The sequence below is a fragment of the Muscardinus avellanarius genome, assembly GCF_963383645.1.
Source record: "Muscardinus avellanarius genome assembly, chromosome: 8".
Classification (NCBI taxonomy): domain Eukaryota; kingdom Metazoa; phylum Chordata; class Mammalia; order Rodentia; family Gliridae; genus Muscardinus; species Muscardinus avellanarius.
The window spans coordinates 115,951,622-115,968,128 of record NC_137794.1 but is presented as its reverse complement, the minus strand read 5'-3'; the positions used below and the strand labels follow the sequence as shown (position 1 = coordinate 115,968,128).

General features: G+C 56.3%; 1 protein-coding gene across 4 annotated transcripts in view; it reads left to right on the top strand.

The window, feature by feature from the left end:
* The window catches only part of RPS6KA2 (ribosomal protein S6 kinase A2), a gene marked incomplete at both ends in the record, with an annotated part of 314,056 nt that overhangs the window by 269,103 nt on the left and 28,446 nt on the right, over positions 1-16,507 (top strand). For all 4 annotated transcript variants that reach the window (XM_080699904.1, XM_080699903.1, XM_080699902.1 and 1 more), the window contains 2 exons: positions 5,202-5,266; positions 13,093-13,195. In XM_080699904.1, coding sequence (XP_080556030.1) covers positions 5,202-5,266; positions 13,093-13,195 — 168 coding nt within the window. The remainder of the gene's footprint in view (positions 1-5,201; positions 5,267-13,092; positions 13,196-16,507) is intronic.

The window sequence follows — 16,507 nt, the reverse complement described above, 5'->3', positions numbered from 1 at the left end:
TTTCTGTTAGAAGAGGCCTGGCCCCTTTTCCCATTCAAGTCAGTGCACAGGCAAAGCTTTGGGGTCCTCCAGAGCCGGGGAGGCCCTGATGGGAGAGGCATGCGTCTGTCTCCTTTCCTACATCAGCTGTCAGCTTGAGTGGAATATTTAAAGCACGTAGGCTCTATCCCAGCGGCTCCGCTAGGGGAAAGGTGAGCTTCCCAGCTCAGATGCCACGAGACTTTCTTCAGGCACAGACTGGAAAAGATACTTTTAAGAAGTGTTAAGTTAAAATAGCAGAGGCAGCGCAAGCGTCCAGATGATCCTGTCTGTGTTTTAGAAGCGAGGGGGTAAGCAGGCCGCTTCTGAAAGCCCCCGGGGCCAGCTCTGCACAGCCAGCATCTCCGCGGCGGGCAGCGTGGGCCTCCCCTCCCCCCTTTTACATCTCCCACTTGATTTTTTTTTGGGGGGGTGGTACTGGGGTTCCTGGAAGCCCTTCTACCTCCAGGCTACACTCCCAGACCTATTTTATACTTTTTTTTTTTTTTTTAATTTGGAAACGGTCTCTTAAGCTAGCGCGGCTGACTTCGAACCTGTGTGAGCCTCCCAAGCGCAGGGATTACAAGTGTGCGCCACCACGCCTGACTCCCACTTGATTCTCTTGATGATTTAAAAGCCTAGTTTCAAAACATTGCTTTGAAAGAGTATTTGCTGTTCAGAGACAGCTGTGCAGCGCACACCCTGGCTGGCAGGCATGGCCGTGTCGGGGCAGGAAGGGGCCCCTCTCTTCACGGAGAGGTGTGCTCCTCCTGGGGATGCCTTGACAAAGTGCCCCTCGCTTGGTGGCTTGGACAGTGGATGCTCCTCTCACATCTGCCGACTGCAGAAGTCTGAGGTCAAAGTGCGCGCAGGCTCCCTCCACAGGGAATCTGTCCCAGGGTCCCTGTTTTTATAAAGACGCCATCAAATTAGACTGGGACCCCCCCTCCTGCAGTGTGACCTCATCATAACTGCCTACACCCCCCCCATGACTCTATTTCTGTAAGTTCACATCCTGAGGTCCCGAGGGGATCTTATTTGGAAATACCAGGGGTTGAATTTGGGAGAGACAGAATCTGGCCCATAACATTCTCCAAGAGTTTGGCTATAAAAATTTTCAGCTAGAGGTTAGTTTTGTTCCTCTCTTAAACTTTGCAGGTGAAAGACTAAGTCCACCCTCTCCCCACTGAGTGCCCTGGCCCCTAAGTCTAAGGCTGCTATTGCCTGGCTCCTCACCCCATGAAGATGAAACACAGGACCTGAGGAAGACCTCACCTGCGGAGCCGTCAAAAGAGCTCCTCAGGCCAGGCGTGTGGCGCACGCTTGGAAGCCCAATACCTGTGAGGCCGAGACAGCAGGACCACAGGTTCATGGCCAGCCTCTGCAACTTAGTGAGGCCTCTGCAACTTAGTGAGAGCCTGTTTCAAAATGAAGAACAAAAAATAAGACTGGGGGTGTAGTTTGTAGGTACAGTGCCCCTGGGTTCAACCACCAGTACCACACACAAAAAAAATCATAAGAAAAGAAAAGAACGGATGACTGCAAAGCATGAGCCGTTTGGCAGGCAGGCCCAGCGCCACACGCAGCCCAGCGCAGGGATGGGGATGTGGCTCCAGACAGACACGCGTCTCGAGGTGTGCTTAGGACACGTGTGGTTACGTGTTACTAGTGCGGAGAATGAGTCTGCATTCTCGAGTCCACTCTCCCACTGAGGTTTCGGGTTCAGGTTCGCCTGGCACTGGGGAACTTCAGGGAAAATCGGAGTCTTACAAGAAAGCCGTGCTCATTTTCTGTTCTAAACGTCTGTGTCCGTGAGCTCGCGGTCTTGCTGCTGTCCTGTGATAAAGACAAATCACAGGCGTCCGGAGCAGACTGGGGCTTCCGGAGGGCTTGGTCAGGGTCCACGGCGCACCAGCTCTGTCTCCGACATCAGCGCAAACACTTCCCAGTTCTCCTGGCCATGAAGAGTCCTGCTCTTTGTCGGACCATCAGACGTGTGCAGTCTATGTAAAAGGAACGCCAAGTCCAAAGTAACCTATTTTAAAACACTTCAGGGGAGGGTAAATGAGACCGGACCCCAAAAGAGTAAACACATTGCTCTTACCAGGCTAAGACTGGCTTTAAAGAACCAGGCACACAAGTTTTCCATCTTCACCCCCATCGGAATGCCCATAATTTTTTAGTAATAATCAAAATGTTTATTCACCATCAACTCTGCTGAGGCCAAATCCTAACTGAAAGAATAACTGAAGACGGCACCAGTGAAATCCTGTTAGTTAGCGACAGGGGCATGGCAGCCCCATGTCTCCCAAACCTGCTTCCTGCTCTCTTCTACCATTCCTGCAGATGCTGCGGGCCAGTGGTGGGTCAGAGAGAGCAGGATGGGGTGCAATGTGAAGGAGGTTCCTAAAGAACAGGCCGTGTGCCCAGTACCCCAGCGGTGCCAAGGCCAGCTTGGCAGGGCCTACCCAAGACCCGAAAGGGGCCAGCAGGAGGCACGCTCCCTCTCCCCCGGGCATCAGGACCAGATGGCCTTCTCCACTGGGGGCCCTGGCCATCGGCCAGAGCAGGGTGGGTGCACGGGAGGCCAGCCCGGGGAGTCGGGACGCCCTCTGGATGTTGTTCAAGCCACCTTTGAGCACCCATCTAGGACTGATCGACGGCGGGGCCTCCGGGCTCGGGGCTCATGGCAGAACAAGAGAGATAACATGTGGACGCAGAGGGGTCAAATGAAAGACCCAGGCCCGGCCTAAAGGTCGGGGGAGCGCTACAGCGTGCGCTTCAGCCAGGCTAGGCAGTCCAACCTCAAATCCCATTTCTTTGTCTTTTGGGGTTTTTTGTTGTTGTTGTTTTGTTTTGTTTTGTTTTGTTTTATGGCGATTGAACCCAGGTGCATGTTATCGCTGAGCCACATCCCTATCCCTTTATTTATTTATGTATTTATTTATTTTTAGGTTTTCTACCTTCGAGCTATACCCCCAGCCCTATTTTTATTTTTATTTAAAAAGAGGATCTTGCTAAGCTGCTGAGAGCCTCACTGAGTTTCTGAGGCTGGTCTGGAAACTTGGCTCCTCCCGTCTCAGCCTCCCCATTGTTGGGATTACAGGCGTGCACCGCAGCGCCCGGCTATGCCCTGCCCTTTTTATGTCTTTAGTTTTTACTTGAGACAGGGTCTCACTCAGTTGCCCAGGCTGGCCTTGAACTTGGGATCCTCCTGCCTCAGCCTCCCGAGTCACTGGGATTATGGGCACACCCCACCATGGCTGGCTCCAGTCTCATATGTAAACTCACAGCTGTTACGATCTAGAGCAAGTTACCCAGCTACTCCCGTCACAGTTCCTTCATCCATCGAGCAGCCATTGCGTGTGTGGGATGAGCAAGACCCCTGCGTTCTGCGTCTCCCCATGGCAAAGAGTGGGCACGCCAGGCTCCCACAGACAGAGCCCAAGCCTGGCACCACCCTGCCAGGGCCCAGCCAGGCTCCCACAGACAGAGCCCAAGCCTGGCACCGCCCGACATCCTTACAGGATGCTGCGTGTCAGAGTGACTGCCACCGAGAGCAGTGTTGTGGAAACTCCGCCCTGTGTTCTGCCAGGTCAGCCCTATCTAAGCATGGGGCCTGGCCAGGCTTCAGGGCAGAGCTGGGGGCAGCCCTGGCCAGCGTCCAGGTCATGCCAGAGCTGAAAGGCCAGGGCGTGGCATGGAGCCGGAGCCGACCAACGCCATCTGCAGGAATTCCTCGCATCCCACGGGAGGTGGGGCTGCCCTCACTTCCCAGGCTGGGCACAGGCTCCAGGGCAGAGCGGACCTCCTCAGCGCCTCGGGCCTGGGCCTGCGTATGCTCTACTCTCAAGCTTCTTCTGCAGGGGAGCTGCCCTCCAGGACAGGTGGGCAGCTCAGCTAAGCAGGGGCCGCTCAGGGAGGAGGCTCTGATTTTCAGCAGGGTGTGTGTGTGTGTGTGTACGTGTACTAGGAATGGAACCCAGGGGCATTCTACCTTCAAGCTACACCTCCAGGCCTGTTTTTTTTTTTTTTTTGACACAGGGTCCCACTAAGTTGTGGAGGGCTTCACTAAGTTGCTGGGGCTGGCTGCAAATGGGCGAGCCTCCTGTCTCAGCCTCCCAAGTTAAGCATATGCCACCACACACCATTTATTAGCACCAGAAGGGAGCTGCCTCTGCAGAATGAGGGACCCGTGCCTCCCCAGACCTGGGGTGGAGGCTGGCAGGAGTACCAGGCCCCACACATCTTCTGCCCGCTGGTTCCCAGAAGGGGCCAGCCTGTTCCCTGACACACAACCTGAAAGAATTGGGCCCTTCTCAGGCCTTGCCAGCCTGGGGAAGCACAGAGGTCTGAGGGCCTTGGGGCTCTTGTTTTGTTTTGACAAGTAATAGACCTTATTTTTAGAGCAGTTTTATGTTGATAGAAAAATGGAGCAGAAAGTGCAGAGATTTCCCTGGCCCCCTTTCCTCCCCAGGCCCCCCTAAGTTACCATCCTTGTGAATGGGGCACATCTGTCACAGCTGGTAATCCAGAGGGACACACTTGCTAAGTCTCCCCTTCGCTTCCGGGCCTGGGGCGCAGATGTGTGAGGACCGGGGTCACGGTTACAGCCTCCCACAGAATGACCTCACTGCCCAGGCTTCGGGCTCCCTTGCGCCACCCAGGGCCTTGCAGGGAAGAAGTGGAGGCTCCGTAGTGCTAACAGGCAAGGCCGGCTGAGCTGTGACCCTCCCGAGGGGAACAGTCACAGTCCCTGAGACCAGGTTCTGCATCCCAGGCCTCGGTCCTGCCAAGTTCCTCTCTCTTTCCCTCAATCTTCTCTTCCCTGGTAAAGCCCATGGCAGCCTCACCAAGCATGGGCACAGCAGTCCCCTTGGCCCCCTCTGTTTTCTCCGTGTCGGGGGAGGCCTGGCCTGGCCGGGCGTCTGAAGCCATGACAGACACCTGTGCCTCTCCTGGGAGTTGGGTGTCCCCACACCTGGAGCTTCCTGGAGCCGGGAGCTCTGGTTCACCCATCCCTTTCCTTATGCCCTTTTTTACCACCTCTAGTCCACCCCAGCCCCAGGGCGTGTCCCTTGGGCCTCCACGTCCTACGCCTCAGGCCACACACAGGAGCTGCTGGAGGCTGAAAGGTCCCGGATGGGCTCTGACGCCTCCTCTCTGCTTTATTGTCCTGACAGGAGCCGGTGTCGATGGAGTGGAGGAAATTAAGCGCCATCCCTTCTTTGTGACCATAGACTGGAATGTAAGTTGTACACCATGGCCCCCAGCGACTGGCAAGGGACAGGGGAGGGGAGCGGGGCTGCGTGGTGCACGCAGCACCGCCCAGGGGAGGGGAGGGGAGAGCGGGGCTGCGTGGTGCACGCAGCTCCGCCCAGCGGAGACCCTGCGGAGGCAAACGCAGGTGCAGGCGAGCCCAGGACGCCTGGGCCACCCGCTCCGTACAGAGGCGGCCGCCCCCTGCCCGCTCACCCTGGACCCCCTTAGCTCCCCTGCCCTGTAGAGACGCTGCTCACCCCTGCACCCGCCGAGGCTCCAGCTCTGTTTGGAAGGTTGGGAGAATCCACTTCTGACACAGCCTGTAGTGTGCAGGCCAGCCTTGTGTCTGTGAGTGGGCGGCCTTTGTGTCCAAAGGAAGCCATGCCTCCCTTGAGAGCGACTGCTTCTATTTAACACAGAATGCTTACATTTAGGGTTTTCTTTTCCTGAGCTAACAAGTTAATCTCAGAGGTTTTGGGGGGGTTGTTTTTGTGTTTTGGTGGTACTGGGGGTTGAGCCCAGGAGCATTCTACCTCTGAGCCACACCCCTATCCCTATTTTATCTTTTACGTTAAAATATTGTCTCATTAAGTTTCGGAAGAAGTAAGTTGCTGAGGCTGGCCGTAAACCTGTGGTCTTCCTGTCTCAGACTCCCTAGTACTGGGATTATAAGCGTGCACCACCACATGCGACTCAAAGGATTTTTAACAGAAAGTTTTCCACAATCACAATGCTTCATGTAATGCAGACTTTTGATCCTTCCTTTCCCTTCGTTATCATGGGCTCGGTGCCTCCAGGAACCCCAGCCCCCAGGTCTCACCCTAGAGAGTGCTTGAACCCCGTGCTGGGCGAGCCTTCAGGAGCCCGGCCCAATTGCTGGCTCTCCTCCCGGTCCATGGAGCCGAGCCCCTTCAGATCCGACAAGCCCAGGGAGTTCCTAGGACCCAGCCCCTGCTCCTGATGGCCGGCCTTGTTTAAATGAGGCTGCTTCTCAAAGGGAGGATCAGAGGGAGGTGTGAATTTTCAGGATGTCCATGGCTCTCAGAAGGTGAAAGTATGCTTCAGAGAGCAAATAGAACCATCTTCCCACAAGCAAAAGGATGTAGGACGCAGAGCCGTGCCACCCTCTGAGGCCTCTGCTTATCTCCCCTGGAAATTTAGGCTTTAAGGCGCTCAGGCTGCCCCAGTCCCCAGCACCTAAAGGTGCTATTTAGCCAGCGCTTCGTGGTAGGGACATACTCTCTGGGGACCGTCCCGTACGTGGGGTTGGCGCCTGGGCAGGCTCTCCATCGACAGGGGCCTGCACGTCACCCCGGGAGATGTGGGCTGGCACTGTCACGGGCTCCCCGTGGGTGGTCAGGGCAACTGCCCTGCTCCTGTATGTTTCCACCTGCACCTGCGGCTGTGGGAGGCAGTGCATGCTTCGGCCACTCTGGGCGGGGTGGGGCGCCCAGCAACCTCAGATGCGCACGGATCGCAGGAGCGCTCTGCTGTGAAGGAAGAGGGAGCCTGTGTGGGGCACAGCCAGACACAGTGGGTGGCAGGAGAGGTGGCAGATGCCTTCCTGCCTGTCCCTCTTCCAACCCAGTCACATCACCCGGACTCCTCCTCCTCAGCACCCTGGGGCTGGCTTCATCTACCATCCAGTGTCCTCCTCAGCGTTGCCACATGCCAGCCCTGTCCTTGCCGGGTCTGTCCCCAGAGCCCTCCACCCTCCAGGGCGCCCCGTGGTATCGCTAGAGTCTACCCTGCGCTGCTTCCCGTCCCCTGCTCTGGAACTGCGCTGCAGGATCAGGGCTCAGCCTAGCGGTGTGTCACAGGCCTCCAAGGCAGAGCCTGAGTGGGGGGGGGGGGCTCTGGTGCCCCCCTGCCAGGGAGCATAAGGGCAGGGAAGCTAGTGGGTGCAGGCAGGGGCCAGGCCTGGAGGTGCTCAGGACAGCGGCAGCCGTGTGCGGACTCTGCCCCCTCGGGTCCTTCCTCTGCCATGCACAGCTCTCCCTCCAAACACCAGGCCTGGGAAATGGAGGAAGGAGAGTGCATGGTGAGAAGCGGAGCCGCTGCCTGGGGTGGGAGGTCCCCCGGCTGTGCCCCAGGTGGCCCCCACAAGGACTTGTCCAGGAGGGACCTTGACAAGTGCTGCAGACAGACGCTCACCTCAGCCAGGAAGTGGCAGCGTCCAGAGTTGCAGGTGGAGCCCGGGCAGCATGCAGGGCGCTTGGCATTGGAGCAGCAGGCTGGGTCGAGGTGCGTGGGGGGCAGGTCCGTGGGGCTCCGGGCAGAAGGTGCCTACCCTCTCCAGCAGCAAGCCCCTTCCTGGAGCTGGGTGTGCTCTGGGCACATCCTGGTCTCTCTGCAGTTGGGGAGCAATGTCCCTTTGGTGCCAACAGTATCACTGGATTTCTGCACTAAGGAGATCGTATCTCTGCACCAGTCGCAAGTAAGCAAGCCAGGATGAGGTTAGGGTGTTTCTTTTGTTTCTCCTGGCACTCGGTTTTATTTAGTTTGGGTTTTGGTCCAGTTGATTGGGACCAGCATAGCTCTTATTTCTGTCCTTGTCAGAGGAGCCCAGGCAAAGGCTGGAGGGAGGAGGGATCTCGTTCTGGCCAGCACTCTGGATTAGCAGAGCGTGGGAGTGACTGAGGCGCTCTGAAACACCGCTGTTGCATTGATTCCCTTATTTGATAAATAATGCTTGGCACCATCCTGATAGAGCCTGGGCAAGGGGTCCGTGGCAGAGTAATTGGAAGCTCCAGCCCTGTCCTCGGGTTGCTCGCACCTGTGGGAGGCTGTGGCCCCGCACCGCAAGGCTGTCTGTCGTCAGGATGCCAAGAAGCAGCGCGCAGTGTGAGCCTCCCATCAGGAGAGAAAGGGAACAAGGCAAGGTGGAATTCATCAGAGAAGGTGGGAAGGAGGCCATGGAAAGGCGGGGTCCCCTAAGAGCTGAACAGTTCCTCCACTCGGCTGGCACTCCCACGTCTGTGCCCGGGCGCCAGCCCTGTGCCTGTGGCCATCCGCCCTGTTCCCGGGCACCAGCCCTATGCCTGTGGCTGTCCGCCCTGTGCCCCAGCCTCCAGCCCTGTGCCTGTGGCCACCTGCAGTCACGCTAACCTGGACCAAGTCCGCACACACGGTGCTTTAGAGTCCACAGGACCACATTTCACAGGCCATTCTCCTCAGAGGTGTATTTCTCAGGTGTGCTCTTTGGGTCACCGAAAGCCACAAGTGGTCCCACTTGCAAGAACCATTCATAGCAGAGGCTTTGCCCTGCGCAGAGGACACTCGGGAGTGACCAGCGGAAGACATCAGGTCTGCCGAGGACTTTACTCACGTGCTGACCTCAGAATCCAGCTGGGAACGAGGATGTTTATTTATTTATTTACTTATTTGGTGGCCCTGGGGGTGGAACCCAGGGGCTTTTCTACCTATGGGCTATACTCCCAGACCTATTTTATACTTTATTTGGAAACAGGGTCTCACTAGTTGCTGAGAGCCCCACTAAGTAGCTGAGGCTGGCTTCAAACCTGTGCGACCCTCCTGTCTCAGGCTCTCAAGTGCTGGGGGTTCTCACCCAACTTCTGCTGTCTTTTTTAAATAAGTAAACACCTGTCATCCACTGACTGCCACGTGGGACTTGAGGGACCAGCCGGAGCAGAGCACCTGGGCGTGGAAGCGTGGCCACTCATGTGCTCTGTGCGGTCCTCGTCTGCCTTCACACCCGGCTCAGGAGCATCGGCCCCAGCTGCGGCCATTGCAGGCTCACGCCCTGGGGCCGGCGAAGTGAAAAGTCACAAGTTAATTACAGATCTGGAGCCTCTTAGTGAGTATGGTGAAGTCCAGCAAATGGAAGCTGTATTTATTGTTCTCGTGGATAAAGGAATGCTGAGAATACAGGCTTAGCAGGAACCCAAGGACCTTACCCCAAAGTAAGGTCCATGAGAAGTGGCCATGCAGGCCTCCCCAGCCCAGCCTGGCTCCCCGAGGGGCAGAACGATGCTCCACCAGACACACAGCCTCCTCAGGAGGGACGGCTGCTCATCAACCCCATGGCTTCCGGAACCCCAAAGCCAGGGCGCTCCGTTACATGGTTACTTTTATCATTAGCGCCATTACCAATATACGTTCCTTATGCTTGCCCTGGCCTTTTACATCTCAGAGCCCTGCAGAGCGCATCAGCAGCTGCTGCTCTGTGGGGCAAGAGGGACTCGCAGGGAGCCGGGGCACAGAGTGGCCCGTTCACTCAGCAGCTTGGCAGCGTGTCGCTCGGGGTCCTTGACTGATGGACGAGCGATGGGCCACGTGGAAGAGCATGCCCAGCATCGCGCGGGGCGGGTTCAGGCGTGGGGGCATCTGGCTGCAGGTTGAGGCCTGAGTCCCAGTTTCCACACAGCCATTACTCCCTCTGCCAGCAGAGAGTTTTATCAGTCTGTCCCTGTGCTGAGTACATGGAGGGCTCACCCTTCTGAGGTCCTAGCAAGGACTCTGCAGTGAACAATCACCCTTGGGTTCAGCAGTGTTGTAAATCCAAATGCTTTCTCTAGAAGCGCTATGGTTGGGGTAAACGGGTAAAGCCAGCCCCCCAGACCACTGCCATCAGCCCACCATGATGCCCTGAGAAGCATTAGCTCCTCCCATCTGCCCCCCAGACATTGTTCTGCCAGTGCTCTCACCTGCACGTGTTTGCGTTACTATTTCAGGAGTGATCTACACATGTGCCCTTTGCCATTGGCGCATGTTAATTTTGAGATGCCGGAGCCAAAACTGCAGAGAGCAGATGCTAGGCTCTGTGACCCCAATGGAAACAGTTTCCTGATCCAGTTACCATTTTTATTTCACTCTCTCTGTCCTTTGCTTGCATCTCTGAAGGTCATGTGGGTATAAATAGGACCCTAGCGCGCCTGCTCAGCTCTTCCCGTGCACTCCCGTGATGTGAAAATCATCCCAACGTGGCTGCCAGCTGCGCCACCTAACACCCCGGGACAAATGAGATGATTAAAATGACGCCTGGTGGGCTGGACCATGGCACCCCATTTTCTGGCCAGCAGCGTGGCCATGAATCGGTCCAGAGCCTCAGGTGGGGCGTCAGGTCTGAGGACTGATGCACGCCTCGTCAAGCTCGGGGCTAGTGAGATGCCGCCACTGCCGCCTCCTCCTCAGCTCATCAAGGCCCAGGACTTGGCAGCAAAAGCAGGGGCGAGATCACCTTTCTCTAAAACCCCACGCCCGCTCTTAGGTTTGACCACAGAGGAAGAAAACGCATGCAGAGTGAGTGCTCCTGCCAGCACCTTCCAGAATGTGTGTGTGGCAGCGGGAAGAACCCGTGGAGATGGAAGCGGCATCCAGGAAACCCCCAGGGCAGGGTGGCCAGCTCCAAAGCGCCTGCGCAGGTCACACAGTGTCTGCTGCCCACAGAGACTGCACTGGAACCCACACAGCAGAGTGGGCACGGGGAGAGGCCTGCTGCCAGGAAGGACGCCCTGCTCTTCAGCAAGAACTGCGGCCGCTCTCACCAGCCTGCTGGTCACACACGGCCTCTGTCAGGACGGTGCACAGAGAGGCGTTTGGAAGGAGCGAGGCACAGCGGGCCGCGCCGCCTGGGCTGCCTCACAGCTGCCAAGGCACAGGGTACCGGGGCGCCGCCGCTTCCCTGCGGTCACTGCTGGCTTCTAGCCCCTGGCTTCGAGGGGTGTGGAGGGAGAGGAAGGAATTGGACCCCAGACGTGCAAAGCACAGGGGGATTCCGAGCCACACCCACACAGCGCCTGGGATGGCAGGTTTCAGTGCCATCCCTGGTGTCCACCCTTCAGACACCCAGGGCACACACGCAGGGTGACAGCCCGTGTCTCAGGCCTTGCCAGATATCCTGCTGGGGCCTGGTCCCTCAGTGGAGAAGCGCTGGGCTGAGAGGATTGTTTTCTCAGCCACAGTGAAGCTGGGCAGGTGCAGTGAGACCTTCCCCTTCCCCCAGGACCATGGCCCAGGGTCACGACGGAAGTGTGTGGGCTCCAGCTTCCCAGAGCCACGCTTCTCCTCTGAATCCAGTGGCAGCCGTGTTGTATTTGCTTTGTTTTTAATGGAAGTCTTTTGTGTAAATAAATTCCCCCTTAGAAAGTAGGCCTCACTTTTTGATGGAACCCACTTCTCTTGGGTTCTCCTCCTCTCTCCCCTCTCTCTCCTCTCTCTTCTCTTCCCTTCTCTTCCCTTCCCTCCCCTCCCCTCCTCTCCTCTTCTCTTCTCTTCTCTTCTCTTCTCTTCTCTTCTCTCTCTCTCTCTCTCTCTCTCTCTCCTTCTCTCTCTCTCTGTCAGAGAGCTGCCGCAGCAGGACAAATATCCACTTAATAAGCCAGCTGAGTATGATGGGCGCATCTCTGGACAGGGATGGCAGTGCTGGTCCACGTGGCCGGGCCTTAATCAGGGCAGAGCCCTCAACAGCCCATGCACCAGCAGGTTTGTTCTCACTGCGAGTGCGTCACCACAGGCAGCGGCCTCTTTCTATTTCTGGAAAGGGCAGGAGGGACTCGGTGTCTAATGAGAGCTACTCAGGCAGGCCAGCGAATAACTGAGAGCTTGGGCTGAACCCCGCTCCTCCTCTGTTGGCCGCCGCGGTTTTCAGTGACCCCCTGCAGTTTCTGGGCAGGAGTCCGGTGCCAGCGCCCTACTCAGCCTCCCTCTCCTGGAGCCTTCTGCCAATACCCAGACCATTCCCAGCACCCAGTGTCTCCTCGCCTTGCTGAAGCCCTGGACAAGTGACTCTCCTGCTCCTGGACTCAGTTTCCCCTCTGATGAGGGGATGAAGCTCGCTTTTCCCTGTCATTGAGAACTTCAGAACAGATCTTGTCTAGTCATACGTTCAACACCCAGACCTGCCCAGCCATAGGCCCCAGCTGCAGAGCTGAGCTCCAGACCCACTGGGCAGGAGCACCCCAGAAGAACGTGGGGACCCCAGGCTGGGGAGGACTAGCAGGGCCTGAGCTACTTAGGGGGTGCAGCAAGAGCCTCCCCCCAGGGCCCCAGCCAGCCCCACCGCCAAGGTGGTCACCCATGTCTTCTGTCTCCAGGCTGCTCCCCCTGACTGTCTGCGCCCAGTGGCCTGGTCTCCCTCCTCCACACTCCCCTGCCTCCTGGCCACTGTCCTCCTTCCTTCTCCCACACTTAGTTCCACCTTCTGCATGGAACTAGTGTCTGCCCAGGGACCGTGACTCCAAACACACGTGTCTCCCTGAACGGAATCCCCCAGCATCACTGCCTGGGAGAACTGAACCATGTGTCCCAACGTGTCCTGTCAAAGGCCATGACTGTGGGGCAGGCTGGCTGAACACAGGTTCAGCGGCCCTGGGCAGGAGTGTCTGGGCACTCTTAAGTGTGACGTCCGTAGGCCGCAAGTAGGTCCTGGCAGACAGAAAGGTCCTCAAAGTGTTCCTGGCCTGTGGTCTTCACAGCATCCCCACCGAGCTGCAGGACAGGCTCGCGAGTGGTGGCTCCGAGGTCGCCAGAGGATTATACTTGGGGACAAAATTCCTGTGGCCAAAAAGTAGTCTGAAAACGATTGCCTGAAAGTGAAGAACACTTAGCACGTTCCAAATCTTAGTCCTGAACCTTTATAAAATGTAGTTGTTAAGCTGTGTGTATTGTACGCAATGCACGCAAGAAGGTATGCTGGCAGTCCCCATCGCCCGTGTATTCCCATGCAGACGTGCGGAGCCGCTCTGCGATGGGGTTGAGAGGCGTGTAAGGCCGTCTTCCCTTCCCGCCACGTTTCTGTACGGCGCTCCCCGCCAGGCCTGAGCCTCCTCAGCCATCTTGTTTTCCTTGCAGAAGCTGTACCGGAAGGAGATCAAGCCACCCTTCAAACCAGCGGTGGGCAGGCCCGAGGACACCTTCCACTTCGACCCCGAGTTCACCGCACGGACGCCCACAGGTGCCTGCTGCCGCCATCTTGCCCCTGTGGAGTTCTCCTCCCCTGACCACTTAGAACAGAAAACCCACAAGCCAGAGACTCCCACTCTCAAGGGCGCGACAATCAGTAGCTGTTGGTTCTGTTTGGTTTTCCTTCTTTTCTTGGCTCAGGGATAAAGGTTGGAGTGACAGAACCGGTTCTCTGCTGCTCCTAGGTGTCCACTTTGTACGTCTCAAGGCGTCTGTAGGACCCACCCCTGGCTCTGGGTTTCCTGGCTCTTCGCCACCCCCTCAGGCAACAGGCAGAAAGGAAACAGGAAACTGTGCAGACCCCTCATCAAACAAAGTGTCGTGAGGGAAGAGGGATGCTGCTGGCAAAGTGCATGGGTTTGTGAACTATATTATTCAAGCAAAGAGGGGAAACCTGGCCACAAAGGTCTGTCACCACTAGACTTCACATAGCAAGGGGCATCAAAATCCAGTTTCGTGGTGTGTCTAAATTGCACTCAGGGTCTATCAAGTTCAGTCAGAACTAGCCAGCTCTCTTAAAAGTCATCGTGATATGGAAGTGAGTTTGTGTCGGCTCTTTGAGGCGTGGCGATCATCTTAGTCTGCTTTGACTATGGCAGACAGCTCAGGTGACCAAATGACAGCGTGAGGGCTCGCAGTTCTAGAGGCTGGGGGCCAAGGTCCAGTGCTGGGAGGTCAGCTCTGGGAAGGCTGCCCGTCCTGGCTGGCAGAGAGGCACCTCCCTGTGTCCTCGCCCGACCTTCCCTCCGTGAGTGAGAGAGCACGTGGGTCCTAGTGTCACTACTAAGGACAGAGTCCAGCCCCATGAGGATATAGCCTGTGACCTCAGCTGGCCCAACGTCTTCTCTGGAAGGGCCATCTCCAAATCACCCTGTAGCATGGGGCTCAGAGCGTGGCTTGGAGGCCTGGCTCAGGCGTGACGGCGTGGGGCACTGCTATGCACAGCGTCAGCAGATGCGGGGGAGTGAGTTCAGCCTCCAGAAGGTCTGGGGGCTTCTACATGGGTTCCCCACGCTTTTCTTAATACTTTTGAATATAGCATTGTCTTTGAGTTTAAAAGACAACCTTGAGACAAGCCGATGGTCAGCCGTGAGTATCAACTAGGTAAAGTTGGATTAGCAAACCCACTTTGCTCCCTCTGGTCTGAGTAAGAGGAAGCCGTGGTCTGTACACACTGATCATACAGCCTGCAGCGTCCTCGGCGGGGTAGGCAGAGCTCCATCAGTGGCCGTCACGTGGCTGTGTGTTTAAAATATCCAGAGAGACCAGATTTATGCTTCTGGGTAAGAAAATGCTAATGCAGCCGACTCTAAATTATTCATACGTATGTGCTTTTTGTATTATTCATGAGGAGTTTAACCTCCAGCCTAGTTGGCCAGTGCGACCATAGCCCTCACCAGCCTCTTGTGCACACGGAGAGTTCAGTTTTATTTTAATGTTGGCCTAAGGAAAACATAAGTAGACACAGTGCATTCCAACACTATCCAGAATAGGCCTTTTTTGTTTCTTATTATTTCTAATTCTCCAATCAGTTTTAAGTTAATCATGCCACCCACTTTGTCTTTGAGATGGGTGGTAATTGAAGTTCTAAAGATGCATAAAAAGGTGGGGTTTTCTAAGCAGCCGAGCTGAGTGCATGGCGGGTCAGAGACCAGCCGGAGCAGTGTGACTCTGAGGCAGCAGAGGGCCTGCATGTCCTCTGGCGTGGGTCCTGGACGCGCAGGTAAACGCTGGCCAAGCCTGGTCACACGTGTGCTGACCATTCGTCAGCTGCCCTTGGGGTGTGCTGACTGGTGAGAGACGCTGGCCTGATATTTTAAAACCCAGCAGACATATTCCCGGGTCAGAAAATACTCATGGACCTTTAAACTCATGGGTGTGATTCATTTTAAGTTTCCTCTTACCTAACATGCGTGTTTGCTCTTCTGCAAGTGCTATGCTGAGAGCCAGCGTCCCTTACATGGTCGCAGAGCAGCCTCAGCCATTTATACAGCCTCTTGTGTAGTTACTACCCGCCACAGCAATCAGATGTCGGCTTTGGAAGCTTTTGGCAAAGGCCGCCTGAGCGTCAGTGACTGAGTGCTCTGACCACCCTGTCTCCTTGCTCTCTGCAGGGAAAGGCACAAGCCCCCAGGGACTCAGCGCCCTGCTGCCCGCCTCCTTGTGGCTCAGGGGCCGGTGCTTATTCCGTGGCTATCTCCCATGCACTGATGAAAGTGCATCAGTCTTAACTTGGCTTGTACTCAACACATACTCCGCAGTGTGCTCCAACACAGACCCTGATTCTTAGAGCTGCAGCCTCCCACTACCTCCTGGACGGCAGGCTGCTTTCACTAAGCTGCTAATATTTGTTGTGCTGACTTTTTTTTTTTTTTTTTTTTTTTTTGGTGGTACTGAGGTTCCTGGATGCCCTTCTACCTCCGGACTACACTCCCAGACCTACTTTTTTTATATTTTTATTTGGGAACAGGGTCTCTTAAGCCAGCAAGGCTGGCTTCGAACCTGTTAATCCTCCTGTCTCCGGCTCCCAAGCACACAGGGATTACAAGCGTGCCCACCGCGCCCGGCTGACTTTTTTTTTAATGGAGATTTAGTGCAAGGAGAGGGCGGACCCCAAAGCCCAAATTCCATGAAGGGAAAGAAGGACAAAGCACAGAGCACCCCAGACACAAGAGGGGCTGCTCCCTCCACGGGCTCGCGTGCCCGCTGTTCTAATTGAGCCCTAATCTAGCATGCTGGTGCCCAATGCTGGCGCAGGCCTTCAGGGCTCCTATGAGCCTCTGTCTCCCAGGGCGCCTGTGAAGGACCCTTTGTAAGGTAGTGAGCTGGGGCTGAGACCTGGTCTGGCGGCCTCTCCACCCAAGACACAGAAGGCAAAGCCTGTGCCCACGTGCCGGGCCAGCGTCTCCCCTAGAGAGCTCACTGTGGGGTACGTGTGCCCACCTGTCTGCAGGCAAGCCGTGCGCTACAGAACCCTCAGCTCCTGGCCCCTCTGTGAGGCTTCCCAACCATATACCTGTCCCTGAAATAGAACGCCACAGAGTAAGACCACAGTGTCTCTGCTGGAGTGAGACAGAGTGAACCGCAGGACAGCTCCCTTCTCAAAGCGAAGGACTGGACAGAGAAAAGGGTAGAAAGCAAAGACAAGGGCCTTTGCGGGCCTCCTGTGGTCAGTGACCCTAGAAAACACAAAAGTTTATTATTTTAAAGATATTTTATAGCCGGGCGTGGTGGCGCTTGGGAGGTGGAGAGAGGAGGATCGTGCAGGTTCGAAGCCAGCGGTGCTGGCTTGAGACACCTGTTT